At 35.1% G+C, this 23,453-nt stretch overlaps 1 protein-coding gene across 6 annotated transcripts in view; it reads right to left on the reverse strand.

Moving 5' to 3' along the window:
* Positions 1-23,453, reverse strand: part of Phkb (phosphorylase kinase regulatory subunit beta) — a 205,941-nt gene that overhangs the window by 11,259 nt on the left and 171,229 nt on the right. For 5 of the 6 annotated variants that reach the window (XM_074056045.1, XM_074056044.1, XM_074056048.1 and 2 more), the window contains 6 exons: positions 19,196-19,257; positions 18,950-19,112; positions 17,751-17,832; positions 15,934-15,991; positions 13,731-13,821; positions 10,736-10,938 (listed from right to left, as the gene is read on the reverse strand). In XM_074056045.1, coding sequence (XP_073912146.1) covers positions 10,736-10,938; positions 13,731-13,821; positions 15,934-15,991; positions 17,751-17,832; positions 18,950-19,112; positions 19,196-19,257 — 659 coding nt within the window. Of the gene's footprint in view, positions 1-10,735; positions 10,939-13,730; positions 13,822-14,758; positions 14,850-15,933; positions 15,992-17,750; positions 17,833-18,949; positions 19,113-19,195; positions 19,258-23,453 lie in introns of all 6 variants that reach the window. The other variant, XM_074056046.1, reaches the window with a different exon arrangement.

Below are 23,453 nucleotides of genomic sequence, written 5' to 3' on the forward strand. Positions count from 1 at the left end.
TAAGAGCAATAAAGATGATGAAGTATTTGCAAATAAGAAAATAATTGAGAGCCTCCTGATTTAGGTAACAAGCAAATATGTACCAGAATTAAGATTTAACATCAGTATTTCTTTAGTTAGTAAAAGAAAATCTGGACTAAGCCTATGTTATTGGCAAAGAGTAGGATTTTTGATTTCTTTACTTGTTTATCTTTATTGGTGACTGATTTTAGAAAAAGTGTTACACAAACATAAAGTCAGAAGAATATAGCTATTTTGGATGCTTTGTTAAAGTTGTTTATGAAATTACCTGTTACAAAGCATTTGTTATAATAACCTCCTCAGTGGACCTCTATTTTAAATAAAAAATTTAATTTTTTTATAGTCAAGACATAGAATTATCTTCTATTTATTATTTTATTAGTTTTATTTCTTTCTCTATTTAAATTTAAAATTTATATCTGTGGGGGAAGAATACTGAGTTAAAAATCTGAAGAACTACCCTTTGATCTCCTTAGCAAGTCAACAGAATGAAAATAAATGTGGGAAAGGTAGATGCAAAACTAAAAGTGATTTTAGGGATATAACTACTAATGCCATGTGTGGGTCTTGTTTTAAAAAATCCTGATTCAAAAATAAGAAGCCATTTTGGAGACAATCAGAGAAATTTGAATAAGAATTGGGTACTTGGTGATACTAAAGAATTATTGTTAATTATGTTGGGTATGATAAAGGTATTGTGATCATTAAGAAAATATCTTAATTGAGCATGGTGGTGCATGATGTAATCCTAGCACCTGGAAGGTGGAAATAGTAGGATTTTGAGTTCAAGGCCAGCTTGGGTTACATAGCAGAGCCTGTCTCAAAAACAAAATGAAAAACAAGAACAAAACTCAAAATTTCCTTTTAAAAATTATACATATATGTATATGTATATATACCTACATATATACACATACATACACACACATGCACTTGTATACACACACACTAAAACATTCAGGGTAAAAGTCAAAATTTTGGGTTTGCTTTGTAACAGACTCCAACAACAAGGTAAAGTAAATGTGCTAAATGTGCATCACTAACATTTGCTTATACCACATAAAATTGGTATAATAAAATATGGGGACTTATCAAATAATTGGCAAGTTATTTTTCAAATGGGAATATTGCTTTTAACTTACTTTATGAAATTATTTTGAGGAATGAAAAAGAAAGTGTACATGAAAAGGTTTTCAAGATTCTAAAGATTCACAAAAATGTTAGCAAACTTCTATTATCTGACTTCTCAGATTCAAGATAGAGGAATGTATTATATATAAATTTTTAATTCAAGTCTTAGAGTTACTTAAGCAAGTGTCGCATTGAATTAAATAACATTTTTGCTTTTTTAAAAGACTTTTAAAAGTCTTACAATAATTTGAGATATTAAAACTGAACTTAGTATGTCACATTCATCTTTTAAAATTCTTAACACCATAAAGGATAGACAGAGATCTAAAAGTTTCCCTTCAGCCTTCTTTCTTCTATTTATAAAATCTCAGCTGTTCTGTGAGCATGTTATAGAAAACCTTGTAATCAATAATCACCAAAGAAAAAAGGTAACCTTTTCACTTACTGAACACAGAGAGAGTAAATTACCAAGTGAATGGCACAGTTAAGAAAAAAAAAATTTCATCTATTTTTAGGACTACTAATACAAAAAGGCATGAAAAAATCTGACTTCATACCCTCATTCCCAGCTAACAAGGTCACAAACTTGATTTGACAGTAACAGCATAAAGGCACTTAAATGTAAAAATGAAGTAAGAAAAAAGCAAGGGAGAAAGAAAGGGGGAAATGTGGAAGGTCAAAAGAATGATGGTATCCTTGGGCTAGATCCTTATAAATTCAGTCTGTCTAAAGAACTAGAGACATGCTGTACTTGCCAATAAGCAAACGAGACAGTGGCAGATATACATGACTGACCACGACAACCTTCACACATATCAAGGTTGAACTCAAGCACGGCTGGAAATGTGCAAAGAGGTGGATGAGTATTCCTGTAGAGTCCTGGGAATATATTTACCCTTCTAAAATGTTCCTGCTCTGTGGTTAGTAAGGATACCGTTGTATATATCAGCATTTTTCTTTAACTATGACCCAGCTGAGGAGAGAAAAACAATATAAAGCTCATGGAAATCTAGCACCACTGGTAAATCACACAGCTGGCATTTTTCTGAAAAAATACCAAGATAATAAGTAGGATTTACTGTTTTCTGTTAAATAAGTGAATAACTATGCAAAAATTTTACTAAGCCATATGTTATGAACTGAATTGTACCCCCACCCCAAAGTCCTATGTTGAAACTTCAGCCTCAATGTGATGATATCTGGAGGTGATCAGGTTCAGATGAGGTTATGAGGGAGGGGCCTTTATGACAGAATTAGTGATCATAGAAGAGATATGAGAGAGAAAGAGAGAGAGGGAGAGAGAGAGAGAGAAAGAGAGACAGAGAGAGAGACTCTTTCTACAGTGTAAGGACAAAGAGAAAAAACTGACTGTCCAAAGCCACGAAGATGGCCTTTGAAAGAAACCAAGTCAGCTGACACCTAGACCTTGGACTTCCCAAATTCTGTAATGTGAGAAAATAAATTTCTATTGTTTAAGTCACTCTATTTATAGTATTTTGTTATGGCAACCCATAAGATGACTAATATAGGAGATGGGAAAGTTGCAAGAAGAGGTCATATTGCTTGATTCCTACTAATATGCATAGGGTGACAAGTTGATGAGGCAAACTGAGCTTACAGTTCCATAACCAGAGAATATTCACTTGCTCATTCTATCCTTGATCTAATCATAATGGAAATAGAGGAAGGAGAGCTCTATCATCTGATCGATATCTTCTATCCAATGTTCAAAGCAAAGATTTTTGTGAGTATCAAAACCATGCTAAGGAACTTTGAGCTGTAATCTCTTCTTCTTTCTTTAAGAGGAAATACTGGGCAAGCAACACTCCAGTTGGTACCTCTGACACCAATGGCTTTCTCTGAGCAAAGATTGTGTGATCCATAGATGCTGTCTTAGGCATCAGAGGACAGGCTCTGTCTGGATCATAATTGCTTACAGAATGTCTTGGCAGTGGGAAAGGCAGAGATGAAAAAGGCCTGATAATACACATCCTCAGGGTTATCTCCTAGTCAGCCTGACTGACAGACCTGCAGCAGAAAGCAGTTGATTGGAGGTCTTTACAGTAATGGTTCTGTCAGGAACCTCATCTATTTCAACATGAAAGCTGGTGCACAAATCAATAACAAGACAGCAAATCAAATCATTATCAGACTAGAATACCATTCCTGTGAGCAGGTTAATTTTGTTCACAGGAGTGCCTGATAGCAGTAAAGCTAAAGAAATTTCATTGACAGGATAAACCTTGGAAAAAAAAAGAGAAAAGAAACATAGTGCCATTGGTTCAAAAAGCAACCAAGTCAGTGGGTGATGCAAATAATAATTTAAAAAAACTCACTGGTAAACCAGAGATAAAAGTATACACAGTGCATGGAGAAATCTGGCTAAGTTACACCATGAGTAAAGCAAATGTTCTTATTTCTTACGTTCATTCCACCTAGTGAATGTTGGCATGTCAAGAAGCATATGATATCAAAACCTAATCCAACAATTAAGCTCTTTAATCTTAATTAGCATTAAAAGAAACAAAAGCAATAGTAAAAGCCAGATAAGAATGCCTGCCTGAGATGTTCTATTAGTATTGCCTCATAAGGAAATTAAAACAAGAATGCATTACATAAATTCCTCCCCCCCTCCATTTTTTTTGCAGTTCTGGGAATTGAACCCACCTTGTACTTACTGAGCAAGTGATCTACCACTTGAACCACACCCCTAGTGCCTTTATTTTTATTTTGTTTTTGAGATAGGGCTGGCCTCAAACTCCAGATCCTGTCTCCACCTCCTAAGCAGCTGAGATTACAAATGTGCCTCACCATGCCTGGCCCCAACTTTTTCTTCTTAAAAGAAAAGCTGTTGCAACAATGACTACAATAGATAAAAGGACTGACTCAGAAGCAGTCACAAGCTCAATGATTCACAAGAAATTTGACATTCAAAGACTATATGAATAATTTTTCACCTATAAATGAATAAATAATCTGTTCATCAATTTTAAGCCACCTAAAAACCTTCCAGGGACTAATGCAAGGTAAACTTTCATAAAGAAACATACTGAGTATGAATCTGCTGCTGCCAGTGAACAAACATGCAAGCTCTTAGTAAAATTTATTAAGAATCAAGTACAATAAAAATAGATAAAAAGAGACAAAAGCATCTTTTTTTTTTTTTTTCTCTCTAGGACTTTCACAAGGTCCACAAACAGGAATAACTGCAATTCTCTGAGGCTGACTGGATCTATCTAGAGTAGAAACAGCATTCTAAAACCTTTCTGCTAACATTATGGACGAGCATTATGGGCGTAGGTATAAGCAAATTTCAGAGTTTTGTCATGTGTTACATGAGGTCCTACTTGGTAATGGAGAGGAAAACCATTTCAGATGGCAACAGAGGATCCCTTTGGGATTCTGAGCTTCTGTAAGAAATGCTCTGGGATCATTCCACTGGGCCCTAAAGAGAATTAATCATGACTGAAAGTGACACCTCTTCCATGGTATCTCCTGCGAGTCTTTGCAAATCTAGGCCCAGAGCACAGAAGTGAGTGAATGAATGTATGTGTGCATGTGCCCACATGCCCACATGTGTATTAGGAGGAGGGGAGGTTCTTTCTATGGATTCTTGAGGTTTGTGGTGCATAAAAAGAACTCTGTTAGGAACCTGTTTTCTAAAAGCCACAAAGAGAGGACTTCAAATTATCAAATGCCACAGTGATAATGTTGAAGCTTTAACTTTTGCAAAACATCTTTACGTTCCTTTCACCGAACTGCCACAATCTAATGAGGAAGCCAAAAGAGGGATAGCTTTCTTTTTTTATAGACCAGGGAGCTGGAAGACAGTCTGGGAAAGTAGGAACTCTGCAGCCCATCATGCTTGTTTAAAATCTAGGTTCCTGATCCTACCTCGGTCAAGTTACTTAACTTTACTGAATTTCAAATAGCTTGTCCCTAAACTTTGTAGGGTTTTTGTGAGGATTTCATAAGATATCCCAGGGTTCTAGAAAATGGGCCAAGGAAAAGCATTTGGATCTCTCCCTCTGAGAATAAGGAAGGACAACTTATTAGCCCAAGATAATCACATAAATTAGTGGCAGAAATGGGAATCAAAAAGTCTTGCCACTTGTAACACTTATATTGATATCCAGAGGGCTGTATTTGACCATGAGTGTGGTTTTGCCTTAGAGGAGTTAAATGGCAATTGTCTACCCTTTGTCTTTATCCCTTTCTCTTTTCCTTTGTTGGCCCCTTGGCCCAGTGCATGTTCGTGAACTTAAAATAGTTGGCTATTAACTTGGAACATAACATCCACCCTATATCTATTTAAAAAAAAGCTTAGTCTCCAGGAAAGTATTATTTCCACTGCAAATACTAACTTTGAAAATATAACGAAATAAATCATTGAAATGGTTCATATACTTTGTCTCCTAAGCCCAGTTTTGATCCAGCATCAACCAGGAAGATTTACATTTTACAAAGTTTTTGTATGTGTGGTTAACATGATCAAACTCTCTATTTGTCAGAGGTACCTTACAATATTACAAGGAAGTGAAAGCTTGCTCTATAACCTCTCAATAACAGGTTAACACCTCTCCTGCAGTATATAACAAGCTAATTTGCGATCAGCTTAAAATCAATCCCTCTTTTCTTGGCTTCATGATAAATAAAGGTAAAAAATCTCAAGTCTTTGGGTTTTTTTTTTTTTTTTTGAGACAGGGTCTTGCTATGTAGCCCAGACTGACCTCAAACTTACTAGACACCCTCCTGCCTCAGGCTCCACCATACCCCAGCACACAAAAAAATCTCATTTTGCTAGCTTATCTTGTAACCACAGACAGTCCCTAGCTTATAAATGGTTGACATATTTTTTTGACTTTATTATGGTTCAAAAATGACATGCATTTAAGTAGAAATGATACTTCAAACTCTAAATTTTGATCTTTCCTGGTTAGTGACATTAGTGACATGTGATCCAACACTCTCTCATGACTCTGGATAGCAGCAGCAAGCCACAGCTTCCAGTAAGCAAACTAATTCTCTAGGGTAAACAACTGATACTTGCAGTGTACTGAGATGCTAAGCTATGCTGTTATGTAGATAGGTATATTATGTACATTTTTGACATATAACATTTTCAATTTACAACAAGTTTATTGGGACATAGCTCCACCACAATTTGAAAAGCATCTGTATTCAAGTTCCACAGTATGCTTCACACTGTAGAATGCTAGAGTATTAATACTAGATTGGAGGACTGACAGAAAAAAGAAAAAAAAATCTGAAGTCCATAGCACATCATAGTTGATTATAAATACTTGAATTCAACATAGCTCATGAGTTGAAATCATGAAGAGTCCATAAGGTCATAAAGTTTTAAAAATAAACATTAAAGCCTTTTTCTGTGAGAAAATGGCAATGGGGTGTGTGTGTGTATGTGAAAACACATACAAAGTTCTTGAGACTGAAGAACAAAAACTCTGCAGTTGGGAAGACTTGTATGTGAATCCCAGTTCTTCCATTTACTAGTTAGAAAATTTAGAAGACAAGTCATCTAAGCTACTAACTCTGCTTCTTTAAAGTGGGGGAGGTCTTAGTATCCACCCCAAAATTGTTATAGGGAATAAATTATGTGAAGGAATTTTCGTACCTTGCTTAGCATAACATGTTTACAGCTAATATTTGTGGTTATGATCATGGAACAAGAGGAGGAAAATGGCTTACTAGAGTGTTCTTTGGAAACAATGATGTGTACTATTTTGATCTTCACCAAGAACGCTGCATAGACAGATATAGGTGCCTTGTCTGATCTAAGACAATCTGTACTAAACTCAGGTATCATTCATTGCACCACTCTGTTAAGTCAACAGAGACCAGTGTTACACTCTGACATCTACATGTGTATAAACACTGATATCCTCTACATGTATGAATTATTTTCATATAAACAAGACTCTATTCAACTTGGCCATTTCCTGGTATCATTCGTTGCACCACTCTGTTAAGTTAACAGAGACAAGTGTTACACTCTGACATCTACATGTGTATAAACACTGATATCCTCTACATGTATGAATTATTTTCATATAAACAAGACTCTATTCAACTTGGCCATTTCCTGGGGGACATGACTGGAATCTTCTTTTTAATTCATTTATTCATATGTGCACACATCGTTTGGACCATCTCTCCCCCCGCCCCTCCTTCTTTTATATTTAATTCTAATATTATATGGCACAAACCAAGTGTATTTATCAAAATTAAGAGTCCTTTATTTCTCTCTCAATGAGCACAGTTTCTTAAATTTTAAAATTTTCGTTTTTCTTAAATTCCTGATAGTTCAAGACAAACCACTTGGACTCTGCTTATCTTCTACACATTAAACAATCAAATATTTATTGAGTATCTCTAGTAAGCTGTGATACAGACAAGAAGAAATACAAGATCTAGTCTCTATCCTTAGAAGTAAATCACTTCTCACTAAAAAATACTAGATTGTTCCTCAACTTGAAACTGTCCCAGAGATTAAAGCTGACCCTGTGAGACCTGCAGAAAGGGGAAATGTTGGACAAGGACACTGTTAATACTCCCCATGGGAATATAATGCTACAATTCTAGGAGGAGTTTTAAGATAGTGAGTAGAAAGGTTTCATGACAAATTTCTTTGTGAAGTGGTTTTCTACTATTATTAAATGCAAAGTCACATGTTGCCATCTTGACATTTTTTATTTTGAATGACAAGCAGTTTAAAAAGTGTGTGCTATTTTTCATGGAAGGCACTGAACATACACAATAGCACACAAAAAATAGGAAGCTATTTTTAGTATAAACCAAATACACATTACCATGAAAAGAAAGTAATTCAGGTCAGGTTTGAAGTCAAGAAAGGAAATTACATGAGATTTGAGAAAGGACATAAATTAGCCTATAATGCTAAATAAGAGACAGCATTGTAAAATGTTAGGCAACTGTTAACCTTTACCGTAAGGTTGTGTCTAAGCCTCTGCAAGGATGACTATCATTTGAAGAGGTCCTCCTGGTGAGGACATTTATTACAAAGAATGTGCTTTAGAAGAGATACAACCTTACTTCTCAGTCTGTCTCAGAGAAATGTCCAAAAAAGTCTGTGTCAACAGAGTACTTTCATACCCTGTGTGGAGATGGAAAATCATATTTCTTTTCATTTATGGTTGATTCACATGAAAGACTCATTTCTGTATCCTCATATTTAGTCAAGAGGTTGGAGTTGAAAATAGAAGAGCAAACACAGACCGAACAAAGTTCTTACTCAAAGTTCTTATTCTGACTAGGAATACCTCTAAATTTTTGAAAGTAACAATTTTAAAGGGAGAATGAAGGCCGAGTTCTATGCAGATAAAATAATTTACTTCTAATCAAAGAAAAAGGAGAATGGGAAATTCACCTGAAATACACTATAGTTAAAGCTAGGCAAATAGTTAAAAAATAAACTAAAGATTAAAATTATAACTTAGAATGCAAAATCTCCTAAAGAAATTAACCAACACCAATTTGATGTATATTTTTTTCAGATTTTTTTCCACATACATTACGCAAATACGTTTACAAAACTAATTACTTCTGCTCTGTTATAAAAAGTGGAATAATACATGTCCAACTTAATTTTTCATTTAATTTATATTGCATTTATGAGTGCTGGTGTATGAAACTTTATCTTGTTCCTTGTAATGGCTGCATAGCATTTTATTATATGGTTATAACATATAATTATTTAAATTCTTTCCTATTGATGAATATCTGGATTATTCCCAATGTTTCACTATTTCAAACAGTGCTGAAACTAAAACTGCTATAAAATCTGTTAGTATTATTATAAATTCCTAGGATGAGAATCAGTAAAACAGGAGGTATGAGATTCTGCTAAAGAAGCAACAAATTTTTATATGTGATTTTTTTTTTTTCCCCTTACTGAAGATTGAATCCAGGGCCTTGGGCTTGCTGGGCAAGTGCTCTACCACTTCAGCCATGTCCCCAGCTGTTGTCATATGTAACTTCAAAGGAAATAGGGGGTAATCATTTTTCAGAACACGCTTCATATTCACATGTAAAATTAAAGGAATGAAAAGAAAAGCAATTCAACAATAAACAGAAAGAAAGAAAACAAGAAAGTATGATAAATACAAAATATAAAATAAAATGTAAGAATAAGTCAAAATATAAAAGAAATGACATATAAAATGCCAATTTCTATTAAAAGATAAGTGTACAATGGTAAATTTTATAAGTTTCTTATAATTTTATAGATGTTTGAAATTTAAAAGAGTTGAAAAGCAATGACACAAAGAATACATAATAAAAGTGATGAAATGATAATGATGAAAGCAAAGTTTTAAAATACATAAAGCAAAACAGATAAAAATGTAAGTAGAAATTGATACATCTACAAGAATAAGGAGAAATTGTGAAGAATTTCACCAGCAATCAAGAATCAAGTGAACAGAAATATAAAGATACTGACAATCCAATTATATAGTTAGCAAACTATGTACACATATCCACAATTCACATACACATGTTTGCACTCAACAAACAAAATGTATATTTCTTTTCAAACATTTGTTATTCTATATGCTTAGATGTCATTTGGCTCTTTTACAGTTAGGACACATTGACATGATACTTGTAATATGCTTCATTAGGCTGTCATAGGGTTTTCAAAACATATTATTTCATCTCATTTTCAGATAAAGCAGTAAGGCTAAGCAAGCAAGCAAGCCTAGAGAGGCTTAGTCATTCAGCCAATGTTATAGAGTTAGTAAGTCCAAGACAAGACTTAGACTCAGTTCTGTTGAATTCCAGAGCCTCATCAACTTTCCCTAGACTATAGTGTGCCTTTTTTTTTGTTTTTTGGCTGCACTGGGGGTTGGTCTCAGAACCTCATGCTAGTTTGGCAGGTGTGCTATTAGTTATGCAACTATGTGTAAAACATTGGTTATTGTGAGATAGGGTCTAGGGAACTTTTTGCCTGGACATCAAACCACAATCTTCCTGATTTCTCCCTCCCAAGTAGCTAGATTACAGGCTTGGGCAACCATATCTGGCCTACTTCCTCACAAAATTCTTGATTAAGATGATTCTGGATCACCAGAGCTTTACTTTCAATTTCTTTTTAAAACTTAGGATATTAAAAATTGTTAATTTTAGTAGAAAATCAGTGCAGAATTTTAGTCTTGAAAAGACTAAATTTTTATTTGAGTGTGTCTCCTGACACCCAGTTTTACTGAGAATCATTCTTCTCTTAGTGGCTTACCCATTTCATGTATAGGTATTTTTACAAGTATTGTGCTTAGTGCTTTACATGGCATAGCTGGTGAAGGTCCTTAGAGTTTGATTTTATCAGAGAACAGAGTTACTTCACTAAGATGGGAGTTAAATGAACATGTGAATTCTTTCTGGTATTTATTTCTTCATAGCACCAGATGCTGCTTCCATAGCTTAGGAGAAAGGGGCACTTTCCCAAATACACACCAGAAACCTGGAGCATTGCTTCATATTGAAAAGCCAAGTTTGCTACAGAACTGCTTAAATAATTCTCTTTATGCAAATGCAAAGTACTTACCCAATTCGTATCTTCAGCATGCCACTGAATAACTCAGGATTATTGGAGATGATCCAGCCAATATGAATGACCAGTTCTTGCTGAATGACTGCTTCCCTCTCATCATGGATATTACACTTATAATAGATGATGTTCTTAATCACTCTTGGAGACAAAGGATTAGAGATAACCTCTTCTTCATGCCCAAAGGCACCCAGAGTTACCTACAAGTATCAGAATCTTATTGTAAAAAAATTCCTAGCTACTAAAAGATAAAAGAAAAAATTCAACACTGAAGATGACTGGCAGGTTAAAATTGCTCTACACAGCTAGGGCATTAGGTAGAATAACTGTTCTTGCTTTTTATTAAAATGGATTTCAAAGCATAACTCCCATTGGAGCTCAGGACGGTTGACAGTCTAAAATATAAGGCAGGTAAGGGTCTCAGGAGAGTGAAGGTGAGTGGATATAAATAAATATTAAGGCAAAATTTTTCAGAATGACTTTAGTAGTAGCAACTCTCCAGAGAAATCAAAATACATTGAATAGTTTTATTTTGCTGCACAGTCTATACAATTTAATATTTGAGAGACAGAGTTTCACAGTTTTTCAGGTGGAACCTTTTGCTTTTTAACAACACTACAACCTTTTCAAAGGCAGGTGCAGGATCACAAACTTCTTGTGTAGCTCCCACTTTTCCTGCCTAATCCTAGGCACCTAGGATTTACTGGTTGTAAATCTCTCTCCTGTGGCGGGGGAGTGAATGAGGCTGCCCACAAGCCTGGATAAGGAAAGAGCACAGAGGGAAATGGTAAAGAAAATTTAAAGCAAAAAGTGTTGCTGGAGATACCAAGAAAATGCTGTGGTCTCTCCTTGGGATTTCTTCCCCCATGAGTCTAAAGCCCCTCTTCCTCTTCATCACCTGTTTTTGTCTTCATGTACAGTACACAAGTATAAGAGGCAGGAAAAAGAACAGCACCTCAAAGGGCATTTGTGTTTTTAGAGATGAAGGGTGAGAATGGAACTTGCACCAGTTTTGTAATGGAGTGAAAACTAAGAACTGCTGGTTTTCCACATGACAGTGATATTATCCAGTTAGTACAACTATGATCACTTTTATTAAAATGGCCTGTGCAAAGAAGAAAACAAAGAAAGGATACATTATTGTCTCCAGAAGCAATGATGAGTTAAACCATTAGCTCATGTTGGAGAATTTGAGATGATTCAAAGTCCTTTGTAAAAATACTATTTCAGTTCTTAGGGTAGCATTTCATAAATGAATAAATACAAAAACCCTATTTCATTGTCACTTCTTTTTTTTTTTTTTAAGGGTTAAGATGCAGTTAATGAATAGATTTCATGCATCTGGTCATAATGATGAGCTATGGCCTGCCCCCAGGCTTCCCCAGCTCAGTAAATGACTATTTCCCTGGGACATATGCTGGTCTGATGAGTGATACAGCCACAGCCTAAGGCAGGCTCCGAGGACTGTGAGATGTGGGAGTGCGATCTAAGGCTGTAGGCTGAAAGTTTTCTCTAAATATAGTACAGAATGGATCTGACTAATCTAACATCCCTCCTCTTAGTGTCAGATGCCAATAAGAGCTTCAAAACTTCACGAATGCTCATTTGAGAATTCAAATTTTCAGATATAATATAGGAAGCTAAAATCAAGGAAAACAGTTTCCCAAAGCCTTTAACTTTCTTTCACAGCTAGAATGATCCAGGGTAAAAACATAAGACTCTGTGGCTGAAGAAGATTCTACTGAGGAAAGGCACTGGATAACTGATCTCCTGTATTCTGGTCTGCTTTAGTTGACAAATGGGGATGAAAAGTTTACCTTTTGATAATATGGGGAACACAGAGAAAACAATATATATGAAAAGTAACTTAACTTTTTCTCAGGAGCTTTTTATTAGTACAATTATTTTTAATTGTTACTTAACATTACAGGAAAGAATGGCATATTACTCTAACATTCTAAAAGATGGATATCAGGATGAGATTATTTCAGTCTTAATTAAGAGCCCTGAAACCATGCGCAAATGGTTGATTCTATTAAACAAGGCTAAAGTTTTCCACATTACTAAAGCTTACAATATTCCTTGGTTAACTGTCAGGAAAACACAATAAAGCACATGCATTCTCAAAAAGGAGAAAGAAAGCAAACAGGTTTTCATTCCAACCAAAGAATGATTTAGCCAAGTAATTAGAGATTATAGAAAACAAAACAAAAAATGAGCAGTCACATCCACTCTACATATCCACATGCACAAGCCCAAAGCAACCTACATTTACCAAGCATCTACTCTAAGCTAAGTCCCATGCCGGGCACCCTGTGATGTGTACTGGACAAGACCTCCAGGGGCTCATAGTCTATCACAAAGTGTGACACACACATTCAAATGAACTGGAATCTTGAGCTGATTATGACAAGTGTTATAAGCCTACTATGAGAACCCAGAGGATACTGAGGCCACTGCTAACTGCAGATGATTCGTGAGAAGAAAACACCAGAGTTGGCTCTGGTGGGTGGTGAGGAGGTGGGGGAAGAGATGGCCTAAAAGAAGAAGGATTTGGAAGCAGCACTGACATATAGACTCTGGCTCTGCTTGAACACCAATCCAAAAAGTTTTTAGTGCCAAGTGGAGCTCACATGGAATAGGAGGGAAAATGTGTCCTTTGCTATGCACCTGCCTTTGCTCTATCCTAAACCTGAGTATCATTTAATTTTCTGCAACACATCTGCAATGATCTCAAGTTACAACAGGAGTGAAAATTATAGTTCTTAGATGCAGCAGGAAAAAGGGATGGCCCATTTGATAACTGCAGCTTTGGGACTGTGCATATTTTTTATTGCTTGGGGAAGGAGTCTTTTGAAGAAATTGCCTGAACCATTGTTTATTTGTGTGTGAGAGGTCTATGACACTATAATATGCAAAATTTAAAATTAAGGGTCCTACCCCAAACCTTTGCAACTGTGATCAAATGAATGCCTGAAAAGCATATACTTACCTGTTTGCCCTGCACTAAAACATTAGTAATGGATGGGGCCAGGCTGTCCACTACTTTACTTAAAAGACTTGCTGCACGGCGTACAACCGACCTGGGGGTAAAGAAGAGAGCAGGCCAGATGTTCACAAATCTAAAAGATGATGAATGGGACCCATGATTGGAGAACTTTAAAAATATACATAGTTGGGTTCTTATATAATTATTTGAAGGAAATACTGAGTCCAAGACATTTGACCTAACATCTGAAATTTTCCAGACTGTAAGACCATCCAGAATTTGGTTCTTCATCCTCACCTCTGCCAGCAGGCTGTGCCAAAGGGATGAGTGGTGTAATTATCAATTTTCAAAAGAAAGGAAAGGGATCCTGATTATTCCTCTGATTTGGGATGGGGGAGGGCAGTATGGGAAGGAATTAATAAGGTACTCTGATTTCGTATTAACAAATTATTTAAGTCACACTGGTAAATGTGACATACTCCTATAATCATTTTAAATCATGTTTGTTTTGGAACCTAGACTACCAAATCCCTGGATTAGAGGTTTCGGTGCTAAATTTTAGGGAGTGCTATGATGAAATACCACTACTTTTTTTTCTTGATAAATGCCAGAATGTTGGGGGAAGGAATTCACATTGCTATTTTTACATTCCTAAAAGCCTTAGAATGTAGGGAGGACAGATTTTTTTTTTAAAAAAGTACAGCACATGCAATACATAAGACATTATTTCCTCTCAAAAGTAAAAATTCATTTGGAACATTTAAATGGAGAAAATAAAATAAAAGTGTAGGCTTTAAACTAGCTTTTTTAAATATTCTAGGATATGCGTGGAAACTGGCCTATAAGGCATTTACATTTCTTAATTTCAACATAAATGGACTAGTAAAAACTTACATCAATAACAGATAAAGTTAGGGAACAAATGCTTGCTACATCTAGAGAAGCTTTCACCCACACACTTTAACCCTTTGGAATGCAAATGAGCTCACACATTTCAAGCAGCTTGAGTTTCCAAATTCTATGCATGTTACCTGCTTCCCATGTACCAGAAAAGTAGTAATGTGTGGGGCTATAGAGGAAGAAAATTTCTGGGTAAATGCAGCCCCGTAGCGCACCGCCAACCTGGGTGTGTCAACAGAAAGCCACGAAAGGGAAAATAGAATGAATAAAACCTCCAGGAGTTTGTTCTCTAAACATAATGTAAATCAGTATCTTAAATGTTTGCTAGTTAATGGTTTATCTAAGATACAAGTATAATGCAGAAAGCAAGAACAGGTTTGCTTAGCCAAAAATAAGACTATAGACCATATCTGAAACATACTGCTAAAAAAGCAACATTTACTGGCTTGCATGCCTTGCTGTACTGAGAATTTAAAGTGGAAATTTGAGATATTTAAACTATAAGGTTACTGTATTATTTCTTCCAGGAAGAAATGGTATGTTTACTATAAAAATAGAACTGAAGTATATTAAGAGATTATTTTGTCCAGCTCCCTTATTTTAGAGATTAGAAACGTGAGGCTTATTGAGGTTTAGGGAATTTCTTATGACACTGCTTGAGACTTTAAAAAAATTAGATAATGATCATTATAAAAGTATACAATATACTCTTACATTTAACAGTTGTTAGATTCTGCTAGCAAAACTGAGAATTGCATCAAAATGCAGAGGGTCTTACATTTAGGCATACTTTCCTCATTGTGAATTTCAACAATTTTATACATTTTTTCATCTCTGAGAATAGACTACCTCTGCAGAACAAACTAGTTAATTTTTTTTTACAAAGCAAATGTAATCACTAGTGATGAAAGAACTACCTTTTATTATTTTTTCTCATGATTAAATGAATTACTGGTTTCTTTTCATGGCCTTCTATGAAATCAGAGCAGGTCTTCTAAACACAAAATAAAACCTTAAAACACCTTGGAATAGAGAAGGTACAGAGTAAGAAAGAATCACTAGCATTATCATTCCAGGCTTAATACCAATGGAAGTCTCTATTCTCAGACAGTTTTCTTTAGTGTCTTGGGACAATCATGCTATAATGGAATTTAGACACATCCTTAGAAAGTAGTCAACCATGATGCCATAACCTCAGAGTTTAAAAGTAAGAATGAATAACCATCTTTAGACTGGACTGTTGTCTTTAGACTATTGAATGTCAATAAAAAAACCAAAACATAATGACAAAGACATTAATACAAACCAAAGCTTTTTGCTGCCAGCTCTTCTATAGACTCTCTCAATGTGATCAGAAATGGTACCTAAACATTAGATAATTGAGGAAAACTTTTAAATTAAATGCATAACATTTATTCCCTTTTAAAAATCACTCTTGACTTTTCATTTTGTTCTTGTAGAGTTGATACATTCATTTGTTAATCTTCTGAGCTTTCTGGCATATTCTAACATGCAACCCAAATAAGTAGACTGTGAATGCCCCAGAACTTGTTCCTCTTTTGTCTGAGTATATGACTTTGGTATTTTATTTCCTGAAATTCAGTTTTTGCTTAAATAAAATATAATATATACTTTTAAACAAATACAAATGTTATTTTATCTTACTACAGAAAATAGAACAACAGAATATAGAAAATAATGAATTGAAGAAATAGACTCTGAATATAATGATACTTCATTTATTTGTTTAGTGAAAATTTATTGAGGCTCTGTTATGTAATGAGGCTATGACAATTCTAACATGTACTAGAACCCAAAACATGTTCCTGGGCTTTATTCTTTGGCCACAATTTACATGTAGTCTGGCCTCATAACTGGTTTTCTTAGTAAGTAAACAATTTGACAGGACAGAGCACAAAAAGGAAATAAGGGTAAAGAACAAAATCTTTAACATTTCTCTCAACTTGTTTTTATAGCCTTATAACAAATCACATAAGATTATATTCAGATTCTGTATATTCTTGTGATTTTCAATTTATCATAAGGTTTTACAGATTAAAAACATTTAAAGTCTTTCAAATGTTAAAAGATGAACACTATTCCCAAGTTTATAAAAATGGTTTAAAAATAATTCCCTCAGCATATTCATTTAAACTATTTAAAAAATTTTTTAACTTAAAAACACCACTAAAATATACACTCTGAATTCTAGGTCCCTAATAAAATATTAATTTTCAAAGTCATTCTTTTGGTTTAGCTAAAGTTCAAATGTCAACGATTGACCCTAAAAAAATTAAGATACTGCTTATATGTAGTTTCAAGAATAATTAGAAACATGAAGGATTTTGTTTGAAATTTGCTTAATGATATTCAATGTTATCTTTACTATGATAATACAAAAACTATGTTGACTTCATTTGAACAAATAATTACATTTAGCTCATTACCCAAACTATAAATACTATAAATTACAATAACCCAATCTTCTAACCAAATCAACATGCACTTCTGAACATAGTATTTCTAGATGAGTAGCTAGAAATAAAGTACTTGAAATATATTCTATATTATTCTGTATTATAAAATGCCAGAAGCAGATCATGTTGTACTCAAGGATTCCTTATATAGAGAGGAAACATACAAATGTGGATTTCAGGAATAATTGGGTTTTACCCTTAATGCGGTCTACACATAGACATGATTAGAAGTGATTTATTTTATTAACTATCTTCAGAGCACAATTCTAGTAAATGTCATGTTCCATTCCAAATGGCTGTTGTAGACAATGAAGAAGCTAATTTTTGTAGACAAACTATTCAGTGTTATTCTTGAAAAATTACAAGAAATAAAACTGGAAACAGAAACTATCAATAAACAACTATAGAGTCAACTGCCTAACAGTCACAGGCAGAATTCAGGTTCCAATATGTTCAGATATGAAACAGTCCATTCAACTCTAGGATGTAGATGAACATTTTCCATTTAAAAGGAGAAAAAAAAGGGTCTAGTAGAGGAGGAAATAACTTGTAATATTTTAGTGGGCATTTTTATGCATATCTGATAAATGTCCAAGAATAGAGAGGTCCTATTATTGAAAATATTCTCTTGGACAGGTATTCTTACCTTCCATTGTGATGAAGTTGGGGCCCTCTCTTTTGAGCAGTATACCCAACAGGATGGTTTGGCTGGACAGACAATTGCAGTCCTACAAATATAAATCAGTGGGAGGAACTAGGTGAAACGAATATAAGAGTAACCATAGGGGATAACTAATTACAAAACCATATGATGCAGAACAGAAATATCATTACAGAATTGAGGAAAGATAAAATGTTATCGATGTAACAAGCATATGAGGACATTATACCACTATTTATCTTAGATACATTGGAGATAGCATGTAGAAAAACTGGTTTCCTGGGGTAGTAGGATCTAATAAACAAATTTTCCAGGAAACAAGATAAAAGCAATGAACAGAAATTATGTCTATAAGCATTAAATACTGATAATGCCACACTATGAAACTTGGCAAATCATTAAACCACTCTCTTGACTCTACATATTTGTAAATGGGAGACCATGTTGTTATCAACCTATTGTTAAGAGATGAGTGATAGGTGGAGACATGTATAGAGTACTTATTATATTTCAAGGCACCATGCTATGTGCTTTATGACTCATATCATATTTTTGCTCATGTGGATCTATATAATACGGATGAATAACAAGGACTGATGATGTCTGAAAGGATGTGTACCTACATGCTCAAATCTGTATGGGTCAAAGAAGATGCCATAGTGCTTACTTACAGTTCTACTACTAGGATTTCATTTCTTTGAATAAGTAAAACAACCTACCCACATACCTCTTCTTATAGATGTGAATAGCCTTAAAAAAGATAAAATATAAGGTTGTAAAAATATTCTTATGGATGCAATCAGAGGACTGAATGCCTCAGAAGCAGGAGAGACAAAGCAAGCCTTGGACCTTAACCTTAGGGCAGGAAAGAAGATGGAAATGGAGAAGGAAAAGAAAGGACATGGACATAAAACTCTGGAGAACTGAAAGGCAACTGCCATCGACTTAACATATTTTATGACTTAACTCATGCAAAACTTTCCTACCCAAGACAATCCCATTCACCCGCAGTCTTTAAGACACTCATGCTAATTTTAGACCAAAAGGCAATCTCTCCAACTGCTCTGGGTGTAAACCAGTTAATCAGTATCCTTCTCTGAGAAGACAAAAAGACACATGGCCTGACTGGGAGTTCCTGTCTGGCAACCTCACTTAGGGCTATGCAGGAACTGCATCTTTCTCACATTCAGCTTTTGAAGAATTTCATTGGTGGATTTATTTTTCCATTCAGTAATTCTGATATCTGGTTGTTGTTTTAGTTCAGGAGCATCAGGGGTGCTGCTTTGTCGTTTGACTTTTGAATGTTTGGGAAATTCTAGTTCTTCAAAACTCTTAAATTCTGGAAGCCTGGAAAAAAAAAGTTTCAGATTTCCCACTTTTTAAATGTAATCACAAGATATGCAAAAACTAAATAACTCAAAGGGACTTACTCTTCTGTGTCACTGATTCGTAGAAAGTCAAGTTGTTCTACTACAGCTCCAGATATTAACGTCTGAAATGTAATAGAAAAGATTCAAAACTCTTACATTTATCAAGTCATACTCTAACGGTCCTATGCACACACTTTTTGTAAGACTCTGAAAAAAATTTATTTAAAAATATACAATTCTAGCATAATTCCTTAAATAAACATTCTAAAATCAGATAGGTTTCTGCATACAAAACTGAACAGAGTATCTACAACAATAAACAGAATACATCCATCAAGTAACAAGTTCATGAGTCATAATAAACAGGATAGTCAATGAGTGATGAACTCTCTGGTGTTATAATTAGAGGCATTTACTTATTTACTTACTTATTTATACTTATTTCTTACAGTGCTGGTGATAACATAGGGCCTTGCCCATGTTAGGCAAGCATTCTACCACTAAGCAACATTCCTAGTCCCATAGGCATTTATTTTAATGGAATTAAAATAACCCTCTGCCTATTAAAATAACTGAAATATTCAAATTGTTTTGGAAAATCAAACTTTGGATTCTGCTATTGCAATAAATTTCAGGGCTATCCAATGATGGGATACAGAATGCCAAGTATCCATTTTTTCAGGATCATGAGATATTGATTCTTTAAGTCAATGCTTCTCTACATTCTGGCATACAGCAACCTGTATTTGGTCATTTTAATTTCCATTAGTATCTTGATTATAACTTGGACAAGCTAATGGATTCCAAAGTCAAAAAGTCAAACACACTGGTTCAAGGTGAACTGTACAGTGAATAATATATAACATGTAGCATTATCTGTCACCTCTAATTATCTGATGAGCTGGTAGAAAATTGACTACTATACAAAATAAGCCCCAAGTTATCTGTTTTTTTAAATCAGACAATTCTAAGGTAAGATTGTTCTACATATATTATTTTCTCTATTTTCTAACTGTTCACTTCTTTTTTAAAAAATTTTTATTTTATTCATATGTGCATACAATGTTTGGGTTATTTCTACCCCCTTCCCCCTGCACCCCCCCTTTCGCTCCCTCCCTTACCCCCCAAATACCCCTCGCTACCAGCAGAAACTATTTTGCCCTTATCTCTAATTTTGTTGAAGAGAGAGTATAAGCAATAATAGGAAGGACCAAGGGTTTTTGCTAGTTGAGATAAGGATAGCTATACAGGGAGTTGACTCGCATTGATTTCCTGTGCATGTGTGTTACCTTTTAAGTTAATTCTTCTTGAACTAACCCTTTCTCTAGTTCCTGGTGCCCTTCTCCTATTAGCCTCAGTTGCTTTAAAGTATCTGTTTTAGTTTCTCTGCGTTGAGGGCAACAAATGCTATCTAGTTTTTTAAGTGTCTTACCTATTCTCATACCTCCCTTGTGTGCTCTCGCTTTATCATGTGATCAAAGTCCAATCCCCTTGTTCTAACTGTTCATTTCAAATGTAAAGAGACAACTCACAGGGAGTGTTGATTTGTTGGCAAACTACTCAAGTGTTGTGCTACCTTCTCCTCTAGTGGAAACACATAAATAAGGCAGATCATCAGCAGATACTTATTTACAGATGGCAGGACAGACATGTTGCCATCAACTGTACAAAAGCCTCCTTGCAGGATATAATTGAGGAAGGCCAAATCTACACATTTTTACATGACACAGCTACAAGTCAGGTCACTTGTACACTGTGAATTCCCTGAGAGCAGGATCTGTGTGCCTGGGCAAAGAGCAGTGCTGAACTTAATTGAAGTGTGTTGAATGGTTGCTTCATATCTATGCATCTCGTTCTTTAGTAAACAAGTATTTATTGAGCACTTATCATATGTTAGATGCTGAAGATTAATATGAAGAAAATATACAAAATCTTTTCCCCCTTGAGACCTACCTTACAGATATGTGTAGGGTGAAGACAATAAACAAACTATGTATGTATTAAATGATGATAAGGGCAAAGAAGAAAAATAAGTGTTAAATAGAATAAGTGTTAGATAAAAATAAGTGTTAAGTAGGAGAAGGGGATGTCAGGGCAGAGGAATAGGAGGAGGTAAGTTAGCCATTTTACTCAGGTGACCAGAGATGATCTCTTTAATAAGTTTACATGCAATCAGAAACTGAAGGAAGTATTGTAATCAATGATAAGAATTTGAAGGAAGAGTGTGCAGGGTTGAAGGAAGAGCCAATGCAAAGGTCGAAGGTGGGACTGTTCTTAGTGTGTGTTAGAAGCAATAAGGAAGATATTGTGGTTGAAATAGATGTGTCTTATACTTTTAATATGAAATGTCTCCCACAAGCTCATGTACTGAATGCTTAGTCCCCAGCTCATGGTGCTATTTTGGAAGGTTCTGGAAACATTAGGAGGTGGGGCTTAGCTTGGAAGAAGTGGTCACTGGTGGTGTGCCTTTGAGGGTTATACTATGTCTTTGGTTCTTTTCCCTCTCTCTGATTCTTGTCTGCCATGAGGTTGAATAGCTCTCCTCTGCTACACTATAGTGCTCTGCCCAAGTGTGTGGAAGAGTCTATATGGACTGAACCCTCTGAAACTTTGAATCCAAAATAACCCTTTGAAAGCCAAAATAAATCTTACCTCCTATAAGTAGTTAGGTCAGCTATTTTGGTCACAGCGACAAAAAGCTAACTAATACAATAGGGAGGAGGATAGTAGGATATGAGGTCAGAGATGTAGGTCCAGACATGGACAGCACACAAACCCTTTGAAGGACGTTTGTTTCCACCTTGTGTGAGAAAGGAAATCACTGGAGGCTTACAATCTGTGACATAAGCTAAGTTCCTATGACAAGGTAGGGTATGGAAAGCTAGCTGACTTTAGTAGGAATTTAGCAGATGACTGAAAATCTGGTGAGAGATGATGGTACCTTGGATTGTGGTGGTGTTAAAGGTAATGGTAGTGGTTACATCCTGGATCTAATTGGAAGGTAGAAATGAAAGGATTTAATAATGGATTATACTGTAGAATATGAGAGGAAGAAAAGAGTCAAGAATTACTTGACCCTCACAACTGATAAGTAATACTGAAAACAAAAGAAAAAATTTATTTAATATTGTCCCCTTTTATTACTCCATTTACCCTATTCTAATTCTGCCCATAAAGTGAATATTTAGTCTGAGTTAACAGGAAATGCTAAATTCCATTAATAGAAATTTTTACTAAAAATATTTTAACTGACTATAGGCTCCTATATTAAATTTATAAACAACACAATTAATTTGCTAGGCATTAATATTGTAGCTCTATGGTAATTATATAACTCAGTGTTGCTATGTGTTTGTCAAATGCAATACAAGATTCAAAACAGTATCCTGTTCAAACATTATATCCCACAAGGTCCTCTTAGTGTCCTACCTAAGGCTGCTCTTCTTCCCATCACTTTCCCTACCTGGCATGAGGTTAAAGACCTTGCTTACCATCATATCCTTAGTGCCTAGAATAAGAGCTTAATAAATATTCACTAAATCAATGAACCAATATTTCTAACTAAGAATAGCAATGAGCAGAACACTCTGGGAATGCACAGATACATGAAGCTTGGCCTGCAAGAGTTTATAAACCGCAGAGTAGCAGACAAAGGAAACTAGCTACACAGTACGAGTCATACCAAAGGTTCAAGCAAAATGCCACAGAAGTACACTGAAGGAAATATTAATTCCAGGCCTGGAGCCTTCACTAGAGAAGAGACATTGATTTACTTTACAAGATTAAGGTGCAATTTAGACAGAAGGGGAAATAATTCCAATCACCTTCAGAGATTGTGAATGTTCCTTATATGCTTGGGGAGTGCACAGCATGGCTGAGAACAAGCTGCACGGACAGATGTTCTGGGCGATGAAGCTCAGGTGGGAGGCAGCGTCCTTACCACACAATGGTTAAAGAAATTTGAAGGGGACAGAAATAAAATCCAAAGGAAGATGAAGGGGAAGGTGGGGGAAAATGAGGGTTTCTTATTTAACAGGTATAGGGTCTGAGTTTTGCAAGATGAAAAATGTTCTAGAGATTGGTTAGCATGAATGCACATAATACCACTGAAACTTAAAAATGGGTTAAGATGGTAAATTTTATGTCATGTGCATTCTGCTATAATTTAAAAAGGGGAAAAGTACATAGTTAAATTCACAAGATCTTCCAAAACAATGTTAACATTTGGATGACTGATGGTTGTAAGCCTGAGCGAGAACAATTACGTATAGTCACGCACCATATAATGAGGATTCAGTCAACAAATAGCAAATATGAT

This window comes from Castor canadensis, chromosome 15 (genome assembly GCF_047511655.1).
Source record: "Castor canadensis chromosome 15, mCasCan1.hap1v2, whole genome shotgun sequence".
In the NCBI taxonomy this organism is placed as follows: Eukaryota; Metazoa; Chordata; class Mammalia; order Rodentia; family Castoridae; genus Castor; species Castor canadensis.